This window comes from Euwallacea similis, chromosome 36 (assembly GCF_039881205.1).
Source record: "Euwallacea similis isolate ESF13 chromosome 36, ESF131.1, whole genome shotgun sequence".
Taxonomy (NCBI): Eukaryota; Metazoa; Arthropoda; class Insecta; order Coleoptera; family Curculionidae; genus Euwallacea; species Euwallacea similis.
Genome location: NC_089644.1, coordinates 363,980 through 384,910, shown reverse-complemented (window position 1 = coordinate 384,910; position 20,931 = coordinate 363,980). Strand labels below are relative to the sequence as shown.

The 20,931-nt window shown below is 33.3% G+C and overlaps 1 protein-coding gene and 1 pseudogene across 1 annotated transcript in view; one reads left to right on the top strand and one right to left on the bottom strand.

Annotated features, from left to right (window-relative positions):
* Positions 1–20,704, top strand: part of LOC136418661 (superoxide dismutase [Cu-Zn]-like) — a 29,106-nt gene extending 8,402 nt beyond the window's left edge. The window contains exons 4-7 of the mRNA XM_066404784.1: positions 12,443–12,525; positions 15,619–15,799; positions 15,898–15,967; positions 20,429–20,704. Of these exons, the coding sequence (XP_066260881.1) occupies positions 12,443–12,525; positions 15,619–15,799; positions 15,898–15,967; positions 20,429–20,528 (434 nt within the window). The 3' untranslated portion in view covers positions 20,529–20,704. The remainder of the gene's footprint in view (positions 1–12,442; positions 12,526–15,618; positions 15,800–15,897; positions 15,968–20,428) is intronic.
* On the bottom strand, positions 4,347–5,353 carry LOC136418708 (piggyBac transposable element-derived protein 4-like; annotated as a pseudogene).
* Positions 20,705–20,931: the final 227 nt, after the last annotated feature.

Below are 20,931 nucleotides of genomic sequence, written 5' to 3'. Positions count from 1 at the left end.
CCTTTTTTGCGTAAAAATAGACGCTCTTTCAATATATTGAATAAAATTTATCTTTATTTGCATTCATAAAAAAATATGACCAAATATATTGAAGCGGTGGGTTGTAACTAGCGCCCTCTAGAAATTTCGTAAAAATTAGAACAAAATCCTTATTTGGTATCTTACAAAACCTAAGTACACCGATTTTGGTGTTGATGCTATGAAAACACAAAAAGTTATTAAGGAATTTTAAAATAAAATTTTAACTTTTAACACCCTGTAACTCTGAAACGCGCAACATTGATATAAGGCATGTTGCGTCCAATCGTCATATTTTGGTGTCCCCTATCTCGGGTTTCGCCATGTCCCATTCCCAATGAATCACCCTGTATATAGTATATACAGAGTGGTCACTTTTACGACGCATTCTATAGAGATTTTCGAAACGATTAAAGATACAAGGTTGGTTAAATGGAGAAAAAGTTTCGTATTTTTATACTCTGCAAAAAGCTGAAAGCAAAATTAGAATATCTTATGTAATTACTAAGATATTAAATAAATACCAAAAAACTCGATTTTCTTTTTTTGTGTATAACTTATTTATTTTTCATACAATCATTTTGAAACTTGGGTGTTCTATATTTTCCGTCAGTGTCTTCAATATGGAAAAGTTAAAAATATCCTAGACTTACTAGTTTACGTGAAAATAATACCAACTTTCGATTTTCTTATGGGCGCCATATTTGATTTTCGCATTTTTGAAAAACACGAAAGATTTCTGTTTTGGCGAGATGCAATACAAGGGTCTTCTGAACTATTTTACAATAAAAATTAAAATATTTAAATATTTGATGAAAAAATCAAATAGCACTGGATTTGTCAAGGTCATAATTGGTTTCCAATTTACTGATTGTTTTTGACATAAGTCAAGTAGCATATATATATATATATATATACAGGGTGTCCCAGATCAAAGTGCAAATATTTTAACCATAGATTCTACTAATGAAATTAACAAATACGTATTTTTTGTTTTTGTCCAAAAGTCTGTCGTTTCTGCTCGAAGGGTCTTTGAATACGGGGCGTCATTTGGATAAAATAATATATTTTGGAAGTACCCTTTAACGGATTATTATGAAATTTGGTATACCAACATTTTTTGATCGTACTAATTCAAAAATAAAATAATAAAAATTACAGCTTTGTCATAACATAAGTATAAGGGCCAAAGTATGAGTATAGGGGCCCCTATTTATTTAACAGTTAAATGTTTTAATCAACCGGATACATTACTTGGTTCTGCCTTTCATTTAGAACCTTTTTTGTCTCTTGGTGATTTTTCGTAGAATGCGTCGCTTTCTCCTAATAGTTACTTTAAAGTATTTGTTACATATCTTACTACGTGCAGCTGTTAATCACTTGGAGATACGTCTTTATCAATGTATTGAACAACATGGTGGTCACTTCGAAGAATTTTTATAGTGTACAATTTCATTCTTCATTTCTATGGTATTTTGATTTAAATAATTAAATAAATAACTTTAGACAGACACAATGTAACTCGAGTAAGATATGTAATAAATACTTTAAAGTAACTACTACAAGAAAGCGACGCATTCTACGAAAAATCACCAAGAGACAAAAAAGGTTTTAAATGAAAGGTAGAACCAAGTAATGTATCCGCTTGATTAAAACATTTAACTGTTATATAAATAGGGGCCCCTATACTCATACTCCGGCCCTTATACTTATGTTATGACAAAGCTGTAATTTTTATTATTTTATTTTTGAATTAGTACGATCAAAAAATGTTGGTACACCAAATTTCATAATAATCCGTTAAAGAGTACTTCCAAAATAAATTATTTTATCCAAATGAGGCCCCATATTCAAAGACCCTTCGAGCTGAAATGACAGACTTTTGGACAAAAACAAAAAATACGTATTTGTTAATTTCATTAGTAGAATCTATGGTTAAAATATTTGCACTTTGATCTGGGACACCCTGTATATATACTATATATCAAATTTTATCAAGGTATATATATATACCTTGAGGTACAAGTCAGTCAACAGAATTTAAAAAAAACTTCTACAAAAATTTGATCGAACAGGTAATGTGAAAAACGTAAAATCCAACCGTTCCGCGTCATCGCCATCTTCAAGTGTATGTAAAATTTTTAGCTCGTATGCTTTAAAGTTGTTACTTTTTAAAACTGCTTAAATATCTCTTTTGCCTTACTAATATTTAGTTGACCCGACCTTTTCCTTAGGGATAGCTTCGGATTCTGTGCTAGCGAGCCAATAACTAATAGCATCGCTGTATCATCTTCATTGTTGGTTTTTCCTGGCCTCTACGTTTTTTACATCACTTGTTCGATCTAATTTTTGTAAAAGTTATTTTTACCTTCTGTCAATTGAGATGTACCTCAGAATATTTTTGGTGGAATGTTTCAATAGCATGACGTTAAGAAATATCATGAATGCCGTAGTGCTTAATCAAATAAATTCGATGCTTTAAAATAAACATTGCTGCATCAAAGTTAAAAAGTGTAGGTATAGTTTATTGTTTGAAATAATGATAGTTATGTTTACAATACCTATCGAAACCTGTTTATCAGTTGTTTACAAGTATTTGCCTGCTTATACAAGGTGTTTAAAAAAGTCGCGGCAATATTTAAGGGAGTGATTTCTCAGGTCATTCTATAAAAAAAGTTCCTATAAACATAGGTCCGGAAATGTATTGTTTTCAAGATATAGCGTGTTAATTTTTTCTTAATAACAGTTTTTGAAAAATAATTCAAATATTTTTTGAACGATTTTTAAAAAATTTGGTTACGTTGCTTATAGTAATAAGGGGCTGTTTTGGCTCTAATTATAATAGATTAAAATTATTAAGTTCAGTGGTGTCAGGGGGAGAACCTTAATCAAATTTATTGATAAAAGAATGTACGCCATTGAATTTAATTAAATTTCTACATATTTTGAGATAAAGAAACTAAAAATACAACTTTTCTGTCTCTTGAATTTTCATCGAATTTTGCTTCGTTTACGCAATATTATCAAATTTAAAAAAATGGTTAAAAGATATTTGAATTATTTTTAAAAAACTGTTATTTGAGAAAAAATTTAATATCTTGTTGAAAACAATACATTTCCTGACCTATGTTTACAGTAATTTTTTTTATAAAATGACCTGAGGAATCACCCCCTTAAATATTGCTGCGTCTTTTTTAAATACCCTGTATAGCAGCAATATCTCACTTCTTTAGTTGCTTAAGAGTTATTTATCAATGTCAAAATTAAAAAAATTGAAATTTTGGATTTTGACTATTAAAGTAATACTAAACAACTTTTTTAACCTTCCGTTACGCGCACGAACTTTCGTAACATCTATACTTGTGTGGTGTCTGAAAGAATCTTGCTGCATTTGATACAAAATAAGTTTTTCTACGGGTAACTGATTGTTCTTACAAAAAAAAGTATTATTTCAAAAAAGTCTCTATTTTGTAAAAAGAATATGTAAACAAAAATATACTATGTTTAAAATAAACTTAAACCTATCATATTTTTATTGTGTTTTAGAGTAAGTTATGTACATGTGTTTTGCATGCTCCAAACATATAAAATTCTTGCACTCTAGACACTTGTCGATACAAGTCTCGATAGTCATGCGATTCTTTTTTCTCTCACAGACATAGTATCTTTTTCTGGCATTTCCGGAACCTTTAGTTTCAGCATCTGTTTTTCTTTTATCTTAAAGGTCACTTGTACTAGCATTCGCATTTTCAGGTTTGCTTTCTTCTACCATTTTTGCCGTTTTTTCTCGCAATTTTCTTGATAGAAAAGTTATTTTCCACTTTTTTCGAATATGGTCCTTAGTAAGTTCTAAAGCTAAGGCTTTTATAAAGTATCTCTTTTTATCTAAACTTTGATTTTTGTTTTCCTTATAAATAACATGAGCGTTAATTCCTGCTAAATTTAACATTGTAAAAAACTGTCATATGTCAACGGTTAGTATTTCTAGACACGGTGTAGGTAGTACACAATTTGTCAGCAACATTTCCTGCGGATTTCGTTTCGTTATAAAACGTTACTATTTCAGGTTTTCTTTTTATATCTGTTGTAGAGTCTATAACGCTGTCATGATGTATCCTTGAAAGCAGAATAACATTTTTACCTTTTCTTGAAATATAGGACACCATTGTCAAATTATCACAAAAATCAAATTTTGATGTACATATATGCGTTTTGTCCGTGTACTGCTACAAAACTTGGTGGAAGCTCCCGCTTGTTTTTTCTGATAGTTCCTATATAAGTTAGATTGTAGTTCGTAGAAGATCACTAACAAGTTCAAAACTGGTAAATCAATTATCTGCCGTAATATTTCGCCCAGAGCTAAGAATTCGTATACACAGTTTTTCACTGTAGACATGGCACTATTATCAACTTTGTACGGACCATCAGGCTGCTTTCCTAAATATGTATCCAAGTTACTAGTATAATAGGTCTTTACATCCACTAATAAGAAAATCTTTATGCCGTACTTCGATGGCTTCAATGATATATATTGGCGAAATGGGCATTTTCCTCGAAACGCTGGTAGCATTTCGTCAATCGTAATAAATTCTCCCATGGAATAATTATTCTGACAATTGACAACAAATTACTCGTATATTTGCCTTAAAGGAACAAGCTTATCAATGGCTCTTCTTTCGGCTCGAGTTTCCCTATCGTCAAAACGAATATTCTGTGGAAGAAAGTGAAATCTTTTACGTGACATAGTTGTTTGAAAGAGTAATATGCCAGAACCATCAGTAACCCAAAGGTCGTTAGTATTTAGTCTGCTGTTCCTATGAAATCCAGCTATATACAAAAGACCTATAAAAGCTTACAGTTCAGTCAATTTGATTTGTTTGCAATCCCTTCCTCTACTAAATAGTTCTATTTTACTATCAATAAACTGATTAGTGTATTTGACTATCAGAATTAACACATCGTCGTTGAAAAATATACTCCAACAGAATAAGACGGATTTTGCATTCTTCGCTGTACCTTTTACCCCTGGAAACGCACGTACAATGTTATGTGAACGTATTCTTACGTTTTGAGTTGGTGTATCTAATGACCATTTTGTCGTGCCATCTTTTCCAAATACTAGCTTAGGGTTATCTTCTATATTTATATTTTCGTCGACACCTGATATTTCTTGTTCGGCATCCGTGGTTTTTTGTTGTTCTTCCAGATTATCTTCTTCGCCTTCCCTACTATCTTCTGCCACTAATAATTATTCATCAGATAGAGCTTCCCTCAATGTGCGCAAGGTTTCAGCATCTTGATCGTCATAAGGATCATATTTTCTTCTAGTATACATCTTTGGCATAAACCAAAAATTTCCAATTTAGTCTACCAATCTTCTAAGTTAATAAAGCTGACCTTCTTTTAATAATTAATCTAATTAAATTTATTTTTTATCAGAATACTCTTTTTCAATGTATTTGAAACGCAATTATAGTGTAGTGTCTGAGAGTCTCAGTATATAAATGATAATGCTTGTCACTAAATGAAACGGCGTAAATTAAAAAATACAAACCTTTTTCTGAGACGTAAATTGTTCCGGCCAATCATTTGCCAATATGCGGAAGGTATATAGACGGGGAATCCCCTAATTACGAAGCTTAAAAAGTTACTAGCAAAATAATACTTAGCGGCGTCTAATAGATACCGCGCGAATAACGAAAGGTTAAGTAACATTTTGCTTCAAAATAAGAAATACAGTTAGTTTACTTTTAAGTGAAAACCAAGTTTTAAAAGACTCTAAGTTCCTTGTATAAGAAAATCATTATTTCTCAGGATGAAACGTGTTTTTGAAACAAGCAAAAAAACAATGAATTATCTGCTCCTATTGGTTAGAACTGTTGAACATGATTAATTTGTTGCTTAACGTATTTTTGTTAAACTTTGATAGTATGTCTCCGAGAATTAAAGAGAATTTCTTGTTTCTGTCTTAATTAGTGGACAACGTTTGTTATTCTTAATTTTGATTCTTGAATGTCATTGCGTGGAGTTTCACAACCTTTTCTTTTCATATATGCCCAAAAGAAAAAATCTAACATCATTAAATCAGAGCTATGAGCTGTTGTTTTCTCATTTCCACTCAACTCTGGACATTGAAGATTAAGAAAATTTTTGACTTTACTAATGCAATGTAAAGGTGTTCCGTCTTATTGCCAAATTACACTATTTATTACGTCTTGAGATAAATTGTTGATGTGATTTACAATTTCGTGTTGCCAACGTTGTAAATAAAAATTTGCTATTAGTTTTTGATTTATAAATAAGGGACCTATCTGTTGTGCCACACCAAATATTAACGGATTCGTATTTTCGCTGCCTTATTCCATTAACAATTCTTGGATAATCTTGCCACCAATAACAACAATTTTATTTGGGGCAGTTTTTTCTGCTAGAAAATTAACTTTCGTCTGTCCAGAGTATGATCTTCAAAAAATCGTTGTTTTCATTTTATCGATTTAAAAATACAACACAAAAATTATGTCTTCAATGACATTGGTCTTCAATAAATTTTTGTATTTGTTGACATTTGAAAGTGTTGAGGGTTACTTCAGTGGGTGAGAAAAAGAAAAAAGGGAGCACCTGATTACAACACGATATATTACAGACTAACTGTTTAAAAAGAACACACATCCAAAGGAACACTAAAAAACGCTGACCTCGCATATACGTTTGGCGGGCCGCCTTATCAATATTATTGCTTTTAGGCAAATTAAGGTTTTCTTTCTTCAATACTCTCCCTAAAACTTAACTAGAATAAAGCAATAAACAACACAACACTAAGATAGAATTTTTTCGAAACTTGTTAAGCCTAATTTACCTTTTAGAAAATTAAATCTTGGTCTTGCTAAGGCCTTTGTAAACAAATCAGCGATTTGCATTTCCGACGAAATGTACTCTATTTTTATTGTACTTTTAGCATAAAGATCTCTTATAAAATGACACCTAATATCTATATGTTTAGTACGTTCGTGAAACTCAGGGTTTTTGGCTAACTTTATCGCACTCATATTATCCATGTACAAAGTGTTTTCCTGTTTTGCCTCGCTAATTTCACTTAGCAATCGTAACATCCACAACATATCTTTGGCCGCACTAGCCGCGCTCACATATTCCGCTTCCGTAGTAGATTGAGCAACACATTGCTGTTTTTTTACTACGCCATGTCACCGCTGCACCACTATAGAGGCACAATGAACCTGTAGTAGATTTTCTGGTCTCGACATCTCCTGCGAAATCTGCGTCGCTGTAGGTCATGAAGTCTCCAGTATTGGAATAAAGCAATCCAACATCTTCTGTTCCTTTTATATATCGGAGGATCCTTTTAACAAGTTGACAATGCGCTTTCGTCGGTTTATCTAGTGCTCTGGAGGCAAGACCAATTGCAAACGCAATGTCAGGTCTAGTCACTACTTGTAAATACATTAGATTTCCCACAATTTCTCTATATGGAAAATTGTCTTCTTTTTCAGGAGATTTAGTTGCTTTCCATCCAGTTTCTATGGGAGTTGATACAGCGTTTGCTTCCAGCATTCCAAAACGATGTAAAATTTTCTGAACATAACCAGCTTGATTGATAAAAATTGAACCATCCATTAATTGATGTATCTCAATTCCCAAATAATTGTTTACCTCTCTTGTAATTTTTGCTTCAAACCTGGAAGTTAATTGACTGAGAAGTTGATTGGCTTCTTCTTGGCTATTTGTTGCAATTAGGCCGTCATCGACGTATAGAAGTAGTAGCAGTTTATTTTCATTACTTTCTTTGAAAAATAAACATGAATCCGCACTACTCTCCCTTAAGCCACAGTGTATGAGGAAATCTTTAAATGACCGATTCCAACATCTAGGGGCTTGTTTTAGTCCATATAGGCCTTTGTTCAATTTACACACTCTTTCTGTCCCATCTTCAAACCCTTCAGGCTGCTGCATGTAAATTTCTTCTTCCAATCTGCCGTAAAGAAAAGCTGATTTAACGTCAAATTGACTTAAATTTAATTTTTCACGTGCTGCTACACTTAACACTGTTCTGATAGTATCAAAACGTGCCACTGGACTGAAAGTTTCTGAGTAGTCGATATCTTTTTCTTGAAAATACCCTTTTATGACCAAGCGAGCTTTATAACGATCAGCACCTGTTCCATCTGAATTGTGCTTAGTTCGATAGACCCAACGATTTCCTATAACTTTCTTATCTTCTGGTGCATCAACCAGTAGCCACGTATTATTTTTCTGTAAAGAGCACATCTCTTCCTCCATCGCTTTTATCCAGTTTTGTGAGTTCTCTGAAGAAACTGCTTCTCTGAAATTTGTTGGTTCAAATTCAGCAAACATAGCTACAGGAATTCCGAAGTAATCAGGTCTTTTTAGCATGCTTCTGTCACGTAATTTTGGCAAAACTTTTGGTACCTCCTCTTTGGTCTCTTCTAAATCCTTGTTTTCAACGTCTTGTTTGTGATCTTCAATTTCAAACGTGGTAGGTGAGAGAGTTTCTTCTTTAAAGACAACATCGTGGCTTAGCACTACATCATAGAGCTCTGGTACCCACACACGATATCCTTTGACACCTTCGAGATAACCCACAAGATATCCTTTAAGGGCTTTCTTGTCCAGTTTACGACGCTTTTGTTTCGGCACGTGGACAAAGCATTCAGTGCCAAACACTTTGAGGTCGTCAAATCTTGGCTTTTTGTTAAACCAAAGTTCATATGGTGTTTTTCGGTCTAATCTTGTAGGTCCTGTCCTGTTAATTACATATACGGCCATATTAACGGCTTCTGCCCATAGATATTGAGGAATTTTAGTATTGGAGTATAACATTGAGCGAGCTGCCTCCATTATGGTGCGATTGTCTCTTTCAGAGCTTCCATTCTGTTCAGGGGTATAAGGAGCAGTGATCGAATGTTTTATTCCTCTGTTACCCAGAAAAACGGATATTTCTTTACTGGCGTATTCTTTTCCTCCGTCCGAACGTAACTCAACAATGTCTTTTCCGAATCTTGTCTTTACTTCATTGCAGAATAATTTTAGTTTATGTTCTACTTCTGATTTTTCACGTAGAAAATAAACAGTACGATACTTGCTATGATCATCTTTAAATAAAACATAATATCGTTTTTGTCCAGGAGATTGCACACTCATAGGTCCACAAACGTCAGAGTAGATAAGCTCTCTTGCATTATTTGAAATATCTTCCCTTCTGCTAAAACGCTCCCGATGTTGTTTGCCATAAGCACAAGCATCACAAAAAAGGTTGTCATTGGTAAATGCAATGTCAGAGTTCCTAAGAAAGCATTTCACATATTTTTTGTTTTGGTGACATAGGCGTTCATGCCAGAGTTGCAATGTATTGCTCATAGTCGCCGCACAAACGATTTTCGGCAAGATCACACGTAATTTAATTCGATAAAGATTATCGGCCTCGACTCCAACAGCGATAACTTTATTATTTCTAGTAAAGAAACACTGTGAACCGTTATTTTTCAAAATAAAGTCAATACCTTTCTTAGCTGCTGTTTTAACCGAGAATAAGTTCTTAGCCATATCTGGTATGAATAACACGTCATACAATGTTGCCGTTATCCACTCTTTGCCGTCAAAAGATTCTACATCTATGTTACCTTGACCTAGTGCTAGTACTTGGTCACCATTTCCAATGTAAACTGCTACTGGATCCGGGAATTCCTTGTACTCATAAAACCACTCACGCTTATTTGAAATATGATTTGAAGCACCTGAGTCTATCAACCAATAATTGTCACTGTTCTCATTAACAATAGTATTCCCAACAAAAGCTTGTCTTTTCGATTGATCACCTTGTTTTGACGAACAGTCTTTTATTAAGTGTTCTTTTGACCCGCACGAGAAACAACCTTTGCAGTCTTTCCGCTCATGATTCACTTTCCGACACAAGGAACAGCGCGACACGTTAGAGTCCTCTTTCTGTTTCTGAAAAAACTTTTTCTTCTTGAGAAAATTACCTTTTAGGTTTACTTTAGATAACAGGGCGACTGTGGATTCCTCCTCTTCCTCCCGCTGTTTTTCCAAACGTAATTCTTCAGTTAATAAACGAGTTGTTAAGGTCTCAATGGTCTTTTTAGAAGCTTGAGTTGAATCCCAGGCACTATGAAAATAGTTAAACTTGGACGGCAAGGTTGATAGAATTCTTGTGATCAACATGGACTCAGGAATGTCGCCTCCCAGCTTTTTCATTTTGCTGGCCAGTTGCTCCAGCTTTGACACATGGTGTGCAACATTACCATTGGGGTCCCACTTGAACTCGAAGAACTTCTTTTGCACTAGGGATAAACTTTCATCTGATTTTAAGTCGTACACGCTGTGCAATTTCTTCCACATTTCTTCTCCTGTGGCACAATTCATCAGCAGTTGTAACGGTTTGGATTCCACAGTTGTGACGAACAGTTTTCTTGCCATCCTGTCACCTTTGATCCATTTTTTAAATTTCTTTTCATAGTCCAGTTCATTTTCTTCAGGCCTTCTTTCAGTACCATTGCAGATGTCTAACGCATCTTCACTGTCTAATATCGTTTGTATAACAAACTGCCACTGTTGCCAGTTTTCGGAATCACGTAGTTTTTCGATTCTAGGCTTGTCGATCTCCATTTTTTTTTTATGGCAGATAATACACTAATTTTGTAATTAGTCGTATAATTGCGAACAAAAGCTCAAACCGACACTTCTCACTACAACACTCGCGACTTACTCTCACTCGCACACTGGGCCCATAACCTGTTGAGGGTTACTTCAGTGGGTGAGAAAAAGAAAAAAGGGAGCACCTGATTACAACACGATATATTACAGACTAACTGTTTAAAAAGAACACACATCCAAAGGAACACTAAAAAACGCTGACCTCGCATATACGTTTGGCGGGCCGCCTTATCAATATTATTGCTTTTAGGCAAATTAAGGTTTTCTTTCTTCAATAGAAAGCTCTATATTATTTTTTTTTTAGAACTTTGTGTACAGAACCGTACCTAATTTCTGCTTCTTGAATTACCGTCCTTATAGAACCAATTGAACGGGCTTTAAAACCAAACAGATTTGTTTCATTAGCTTAAAATTGACAAATTATTATAGATTTTCTTAGTACGTTTGAGAGACTCAATTTCGACGATCTTCTTATAAACTCTATCAAAAATTTGGTTGGAGGGAATTTGTCAACGCAGACACTGCCTAATATACATATAGTTCTGACAAGCTGGAGATGTACTTTTAATTAAAAATATATATCTTTTTCTTATATTAAAAAAATGGTGGAATATCATTATAAAAAAATATACAGGGTTGTCCACCAAGCGCACGTCTGTCGATTACTGCCTTATTTATGGCTTTTATTGAAAATTGTTTTTACAAGTATAAGTAGGACTTTATAATGTACATTTTAAAAACGTTATCATTTATACAGGGTATATCAAAAAAATATACAATACAAACCTATGTTTGATATAACCTGTATAAATGAGAACATTTTTAAAATTTACTTTATAAAGTCCTACATATAACTGTAAAAACAATTTTCGATAAAAGCTATAAATAAGGTTGTAATCGTCTGACGCGCGTTTAGTGAACAATCCTGTATAAACCTCAAAACCATTAAAACTAGAATTAGAACGATTTATTATTATATTTTTTTGCTTAGCAGTTGTCCTTACGAACTTTTGTTTAAATTTGAATTTAATCTAAAGCAGCCTTTGATTATTTTGTATTCACATCTCGCATTTTTGCTTTAGACATAAGTAGATCATTTAAGTTACAAGCTATCTGCATAATACGAAAATCGTTTTCAATTTCTAAATTGGCATATTCAGTTGTCGGTAAGAGATAGATATATTAAGTGTTATATAAAATATGTTTAGAATTTTTCCAAAATACGAAAATGAGAAAAATTACAGAATGTTCCGTTTAAAAAATGCAAATTACATCAATAAATGTCAACATTTGACAATTATGAGAATTCATTTTAAATTTATAAAAAACTTATGAAGAGATCCTAGAGAACAGTCTTTCTTGAGTATCGATATCTTTAAAAACAAAAAAGTTATTACAAAACGAAATGTTATCAAGATAAAATAATCAAACCGTACGTACACACTGTATAATAATCATGAACTTACAAAAGAACTAGAGTGGCTTTAAATTGCTCCCCAAAAACTGCAACTCTTTTCCCCTTTAACCTACTTTGTAATTTTGCCAGTTTCCGAGATCCCTTCTCTAATCATTAAAAAAGCTCACTCTGTATGATCATGTAAAGTTGCATTCAATTTTGCAAAACCCAAATAAGCGTTTGCTCCGAAATTTTTCAAGCAGTAATCCCTTTCGCTTGTATAAATTGAGAACTGTAATGTAAAGTTATTCTATTTTTTAGGATCTCATGGTTTCCACATTCACGTCTATGGTGATTTGTCTGATGGATGTGTTTCTACTGGCGGACATTTCAATCCAAAAAATGTAAGTACTTTTTAATACCCTATAAGGGATTTAAGGGTTTAAATTTTTAATGTCATATTAGGCTCTGTCCCTTCAGAATATCAAACTTAGCAGAAATAAGATAGTCAGGACTATACCTAAAATATTCAATCGGATTAAGAAAGCTTACAAAAATACCTAAAAATGTCCATTTTTAAGAAGGGAAAGGAAAAAGACATTGGTCTGTATTAGCTCAATAATCTGATTTAGACGTCTTCTATTTTAGTAGTTATGTACAGAGTGCCCTATTTTCGATATAATTGGAAGGTTTCAGGTATTTCCCGAATAGATAGAGAAAAACCATAATCAGGACCAATGGCCTGATTTTTGAGACAAATTCAATGGTCCAGCATTTCGATATCTCGCCTCGTTTGGGAGATACAGCGTGTTTTTCGTTTTATATCGTTTTCTTTAAAATCCCATAACTGTTTTGTTCATGAATATTTTTAATATTGGTAAAAATATTTTTGGTGCGTTTTTTATGTGCAATCCAGTAGCGTAATCGCTTTTTTTAGTTTAATTTGTTTTCGAGTTACAGCCCAAAGTTGCATTTTTTTATTGGTAACCATAATTGGCTATGGCTCCATTAATTAGAGGTTTTTTTTAGTTTTCTGAAAATATATAGTTTTATATATTTACTTCGGTAAATAAGAAAATTATAAACGATTTATTTTTTTTGTACGGAGTATAATTATATTTTTTTAATATTTTTTGCATTCTTAATTTAGATACACCAACTTCCGTTTTTATTTTCTTCAACTTTCGCTAAGATAGTTTTTTCGTCATTTTGTTAGTTTGTTTTTGCATAATGTTTGATTCTAGGCTTCTCAAAAGATCTGTAGATTAATAAATATTCTTTTAATTTGGCGAATATATTCTTGTTGGGATGTTTTCGTTCAAGGAATCTTCAATAAAATAGCTTTATTATATTGTGTTTCTATAAATACTATTATTATTAAAGTAATAAACGTACAATCTACCTATTAAAATATAACTTTGCAGCTTGATTTGTATTAGAATTAGGCTGATAGTATATGCCAATCATATCCAACTTTTCAAATTTTTGATACTTCATATTATTGACGTGAGCCATCACAAAAAGTTATTAATTTGAATAATTAATTATTATTTTAAACAAAGCTTTGAAACATTGTTTTCACCATTTATTTATATGAAACAACTGCGTAAAGTTCATATGTTCATAGGTTCAAGAGGTGTTTTTTCAAAAATTGGTTATAATTTTCTTATTTACGGAGATAAATATATAAAACTATATAATTTCAGAAAGCTAAAAAAAATTTCTAATTAATGGAGTCATAACCAATTATGATTACCATTTTAAAAAATGCAACTTTAGTTTGTAACTCGAAAAGAAATTAAATTTAAAAAACGAGTACGCCACTGGATTGCACATAAAAACGCACCAAAGATGTTTTTACCAAAATTAAAAACATTCACAAACAATAAAGTTATGGGATTTTAAAAAAAACGACATAAAATAAAAAATACCTTGTATGTCCCAAACGAGGCGATATCTCGAAATACTGTTTAGGGCATTAAATTTGTCTTAAAAATCGGGCCAAGGGTCCCGACCATGGTTTATTTCTATCTATTCGGGAAATACCTGAAACCTCCCAGTTACATCGAAAATAGGACACCCTGTACATACCAACTAATTAAACTCAACCCGGACTGGTTTATTTAACTGCACTCGTCATCCGAAATGGTACGTTTTTTTTCCTAGGTTGATAAAACCTTTTTTTACATTCGTGTGAAGTTTGAGCAGGATATATCGATCAGTATATGTTTGGCAGCTATTTGTTTACAGCACAAAAAGTTTGTCTGGCGATTTTTGCTATAAAAAAAATTGAACAATGAGTTTGCTTGAAATTTTGTGTTTACAATGGAATTATAGCTACGGAATCATTGAAAATGTAGCAGAAATGTTTTGGGAAGTCTATCGAAAACGCAAGTATTTGAGTGGCATAAAACATTCAGTGAAAGTCATGAGGTCATGAGGTAGAAAATTTACTTCATGCGAGTCGTCCATCCACCTCTGTTAATGACGACAACATCGAAAAAGTGCAAGAAATTGTGCTCTAAAATTGTCGTGTTAGCATTAGAGAAATAGTAGAGGTTCTCAACATCTCTTACGGATTGATTCAACATATTTTGGCTGTTTTGGGTATGAAGCGAGTCGCCACCATACTCGTATCAAAAGACCTCAATTTTTTGTAAAAATAACATCGAGTAAAGGTCGCAAAAGAGATGCTTGCCAATGTAGCTGATGACCCTACATTCATCAAACGCGTCATTATTGGTGACGAGATGTGAGTTTATGAATATGACATCAAAACTGCTCAACAATCTAGCGAATGGAGCGTCAAAAATGAGTCAAAACCGAAAAAAACGTGTCAAAGTCAGTCGAAAATCAAGATGATACTCATTCTTTTTTTCGATTATCGTGGTATGGTTTACCATGAATTCCTTTCAAAGGATCAAACGATCAATAAGGAATACTACTTGGTCGTTTTGAGGCGTTTACGTGAAACAATTCGTCGTAAACGGCCAAATTTGTGGGCAGACAATTCATGGATTTTTCACCATGATAATACGCCGTCACATTTCAACCTGATTGTGACTGAGTTTTTGGGCAACACGAAACAAAATGTATCGTTTAGCTATCGTATTCACCGAATTTGGCTCCTTGTGATTTTTTCCTGTGCCTAAACCTCAAATATCTGCTCCGGGGAATGCGCCATGAGTCGATTGAAGCAATAAAAAATAATTCGCTAAAGGAACTAAAGGCCATTCCAGCCGAGGCCTACAACAAATGTATGGAAAATTGGATTAACCATTGGCATGCTTGTATTGAATCAAAAGGAGCTTATTTTACAGGCGATAATAAAGGTTTGCATTAAAATACATAAAAATGTTGGTTTTTTGAACCAATTCGGGTCAAATTTGATCAGATGATGTATCACCGTGTGAGGAAATTTTAAATTAATTTAAAGCTTTTCTCATCGACCATCCCCTCAGACCAATTAAGTGTCTTATTATCATATTTTTTCCTAGGTATCTCATGGGGCACCCAACGCCTCTGAGCGTCATGTAGGAGATTTGGGAAATATTATAGCTGACGACACAGAAGTAGCTGCTTTCTCTTTCAACGACACCATCATTGCTTTGTCTGGGGAAAACAACATTATTGGTAGAAGTGTTGTAATTCATAGCGATCCAGATGACATGGGATTAGGTAAGATTAATTGCAGTATGCGATTATGTCTCCTGAAGGGTATTTCGAGATGATTTTGATATTCGTGTTACAAATAGGATTTTTTTAAAATTTTACAGGAAACGCAAATGATTCCAAAACCACCGGACATGCAGGTCTTCGGATTGGATGTGGTGTCATTGGAACGAAGTAATTATATTGGCTTGACTTGTTCCGCTCTTTTGTTTATGCTTTTCTATGTGTTTGTTGCCTTTTAACAATAAAAATGTTACTTTTTTGTCGTTTATGTGATTTACTAATAGGAACAGTTATTTTTTGAGTGCTTAATCATGCGAAATAGCAGGATTCCATCACGGGCTCAGTTTTGGTGTAAAATTTTTATTTGTGTGATTTCATCCACTCTAAAATTAACTGAAACGTAATAACTCACCAGAGGTAGTACTACACACTACTACACTGTCAATACCTTCTTTTAAACAGTTCTTATGCACTTCTTTCCGAGTAGCGACCTAAATCACTTGAAACATTGTTCGTTGGTGTCGTAGTGTTATCCATTGCTTCCTGATCATTTTTGCTTGGGATGTTTCTGTACGTATTTACAATTAATATTGCGTCTGAATATAGGTAAATTTTTTATGAGTAGGTTGTTAGTTGCTTGATAATTATACTAATCAAATTATTAAATAAATTATACTAAATCTAAATTGACTTGCACGCACAATCAAACGTGACAGAGTTTTCACGAAAACGAATTCATTACACTACCTTAATCGATTGGAAAGCTAGCCCTTCTGGGATTTACAAACAAGATTATCGTCTTTATATTTATTTTTTACATCCAACCGGAAGTGCCAAATTTTTTTAGCTGAAAATATGGTTAAGACCAAAAGTTGATCTAGGGGATCAGCAAAACTATTTTTTAATCCTTTTCACTCAGATGTTCACAAAGTGATTGCATATTTTACAATGTAAATGAAAAACAATTTTTTTCACTAAAAATGATAACTTTATTAAATAAATACATAGCCTGTATTTTGTAATAATATTTTTAAATATTTGAGGCAATTTCATGATGCCACGCTCAAAAATTAGATTCTTTTTCGGCAAAAAAAAATGGTCCAAGTACATTTTTACATCAACAGCCACGAAGGTTTTTTCATTAAGGGCATTTTGCTGTAATTGAAACAGTTGATAATCTGGTGGTGCTAGGTTTGGGGAATAGGGTAGATTTGGCAGAACAACTCATTCAAGGGAAAATGTAGGAATTTCTGGCGAACGGTCAAACTTGTATGTGCTTTAGCGTTCTTTTAATAAATACAAACTTTTAAGGATTACAAATCCTGGGCGTTTTTCCTTGATTTCATTACTCAATTTATCTAATTGACGACACCTCTGTAATTTTACCAGATGAATGACATAAGTTTTCGTTGGTGAATATCCGCTTTTAGAGTATTTTGAGATGACTCATTACGCTTAATTCACGCTTTTACGTACGACATTGTTGTAGACGATCCATTTCTTGTCGCCTGTTATTATATGTTTCAAAAACGGGTAATTTTCTTCGTGTTTAGAAAGTGCCTTAAGTTTATGTGGTATTCATACATCGAGTTTACTAACATATCCAATATGTTTGAAATGATTTCTAATGTGCTATTTCGATATGCTTAGACTGCCAGCAATCTTCCTTACGGTTAATCAACGATTTGATTCATCAAAGCCTCTATTTTGTCTTCATCAACTTCACTTGGCCTTCGTGAGCGCACCGACTCTTTGACATCAAAATAGTCAGAGTGAAATTTGACAAATCAGTTTTGACACTGCTGAAGTTTTAACACTTCTGTCAAATAATCAGAAACTCAGTTAACAGAAAAATACGCAATAATTTTATGGATAACTCAATAGTGTGTTTTTTCGAACCCTCTGTTTGCAAAATAATGTTATAAAACTTTCAAAAATGTCAATGGGTTTGAAAACATGTTTAAGTTTCATAAAATCAAATACAGGGTGTCCCGGTTTGATTCGGACAAATTGATAAGAGAGATAGAACTCATTATTTTAAGCAAAAAAGTTCATATAAACATGGGTCCAATCTCGATCGGTAGCGAAGTTACAAGGTGTTAAAATTTAAGAAAAAAATAGGTTTTTATTTTATTGTGCCGGACCTATTATAGATAGACCCTTCAAATTTTATATACATATTAGATAATAAGTGCTGCTTAAAACGAGAGTAAATTTCCTCCAATTATTAGGTGTACAACTTTGCTTCCGCCGTTTTTTTTCCGAATTTCGCGATTTTATTGTAAAAAACTAATTATACCTTTAGGATCCAAAGTATTGTCCATCGCTGGCCACTACTTTCTCCCATCTTTCGGGCAGCATACGAATCCCGTGTTGAAAAAATTGGACATCTTTTGAAGCGATCCACGATTCTATCCAATTTCTTACTTCTTCATAAGACCGGAAGTGTTGGTCAGCTAGCCCATGTGCCATGGATCGAAACAAGTGATAATCAGAAGGAGCTAGGTCAGGAGAATATGGCGGGTGGGGTAGGACTTCCCATTTCAATGTTTCCAAGTATTTCTTGACCACTTGCGCAACATGGGGTCGAGCATTATCGTGCTGCAAAATCACTTTATCATGTCTCTCGTTGTATTGCAGCCGTTTCTTTTTCAATGCTCGGCTCAAACGCATTAATTGGGTTCGATAAAGAGCACCTGTGATTGTTTCAGTTGGTTGTAACAGCTCATAATATATTACGCCGAGTTGATCCCACCAAATACAGAGCATGATTTTGGAACCATGAATAGACGGTTTGGCCGTCGACGTGGAAGCATGGCCGGGATATCCCCAAGTCTTTTTGCGTTTGGGATTATCGTAATGAACCCATTTCTCGTCCCCAGTCACAATACGATGCAGAAATCCCTTCCGTCTTTGCCTTGCAAGCAACTGTTCACAAGCGAACAGACGCCTGTCAATATCTCTTGGTTTCAACTCGTACGGCACCCAATATCCTTGCTTCTGAATCATTCCCATGTCTTTGAGGCGTTTTGAGATTGTTTGTTGAGTCACTCCCAATGATTGTGCCAATTCTTGTTGACTTTGACACGAGTCTTCGTCAAGTAATGCTTCCAAGTTCGCATCTTGGAAAACCTTCTTTCTTCCACCGCTATGTTGGTCTTCGACGTGAAAATCACCGTTCTTGAAGCGCTGAAACCACTCACGACATGTCCTTTCACTAATAGTGGCTTCCCCATAAGTATCTGAGAGCATTCGATGAGCCTCAGCAGCAGATTTCTTCATATTGAAGCAGAAAAGTAAAACCTCCCGCAAATGACGAGAATTTGGCTCGTACACTGACATTTTCAATTGCGAATAACTTTATGATGAAGACACAAATAGACTAATATTTTTATGAGGTTATGTTAACAGGTGCCCAAGGCTCCTGCATGCCCACATGGGGTTATTTATTTCGATCATTACTTACCGCTACATACATCTATTCAAAAACGGCGGAAGCAAAGTTGTACACCTAATACTATACAGGGTATTGTATTTTCCAAAGTCTTGGTGCATAAAATCCTTTAAAAAATTTGCTGGTACGCCACTGATTAATTTTTATATATTTTTTATTTTCTTCCATCTATTAGCTAAATTTTGACTCTTTTAGTTTTTGGTCGAATTCTGTTCCATTTTCTCATAAAATAATGAATTTGTAAATTCAGTCAAATCTACAAACGTCAAGAAACTCATATTATTTTGACGTTTCATATTAATTTAACTATCAAAGTAATGTTTTTTCACATTACCTTTGAAAATATTTGATTCCTTTTAACTTTATTCTTTAAAATTTAATTTCTTAATTTCTACATGTTTGTAATTGTTTTTTCATTAAAAAAAAAAGAATAATATAGCGAATTTAAATTTTAAAGTATAAATTGAAAAAGAATCATATGTTTTCAAAGGTAATGTGGTGAAGAAACATTATTTTGATACTTAAATTAATATGAAATATCAAAATAGTATGAGTTTATTGACTTCTGTAGATTTGATTGAATTTATAAATTAATTATTTTATGAGAAAATGGAATAGAATTCGATTAAAAACTAAGAGAGTCAAAATTTAGGTAATAGATGGGAGAAGTTAAAAAATATATAAAAATTCGTTAGTGGCGTACGAGCAATTTTTTTTAAAGGATTTTATGCACCAAGACTTCGGAAAATACAATATCCTGTATAGTAATTGGAGGAAATTTACTCTCGTTTTAAGCAGCACTTATTACTTAATATGTACATAAAATTTGAAGGGTCTATCTGTACTAGGTCCAGCACAATAAAATAAAAACCTATTTTTTTTCTTAAATTTTAACTCCCTGTAATTCCACTACCGATCGAGATCTGACCCATGTTCATATGAACTTTTTAATTTAAAATAATGAGGTTTATCACCCATATCAATTTGTCCGAAACAAACCGGGACACCCTGTATAAAAAAAACAATAAAAACCCAAAAATAGATTGCTGTAAAAGATGTTGTTGCTCACGTAACCGAAAATGTGTTTAGCGGAGCCCTCCAGGTTCCAATCCACTGGCTCGTTTTGAAAAACACTATTTTTCGGTCTTGAACCGAAATAACTGTTTTATGTTTTATAGGAATGATCTAAACAGTGGGACCAACAACCTTGTGGGTACATCAACATTTACTGCGTTATTGGGATTGACCATTGCAGTTTCAAATGGAGTAGGATTCTAATATATATTTAAATGGTGTGTGTGTGTGTATGTTTTTAAAGTGTGTGCGTTATATCTACACTTAATAAAACCAAGAGTTATAAATATGTTAATATATCATGTAAAGTCTGATAATCCAAGACAACAGTTCTAATTTATTGGTGAATAAATTGTACTAAAATAAACTTAATTTAACTATTAATCCATTTACTATCTATTTAATTAATTACCCATTTAGCTCCTGGACCTCAAATATCGATTCCTTGAAAATAAATAGCGAATACCATATGTGATAAAACCAAGAACGTACAGGGTGGTCACCGAGAGGTAACCCTGTACCTTATCTCAAAAACTGTAAGAGTTACAAAGAAACTTTAAATATAAAAGTTTCATAGTTTTGTTAATAGTTTTAAAGTACTTTATGT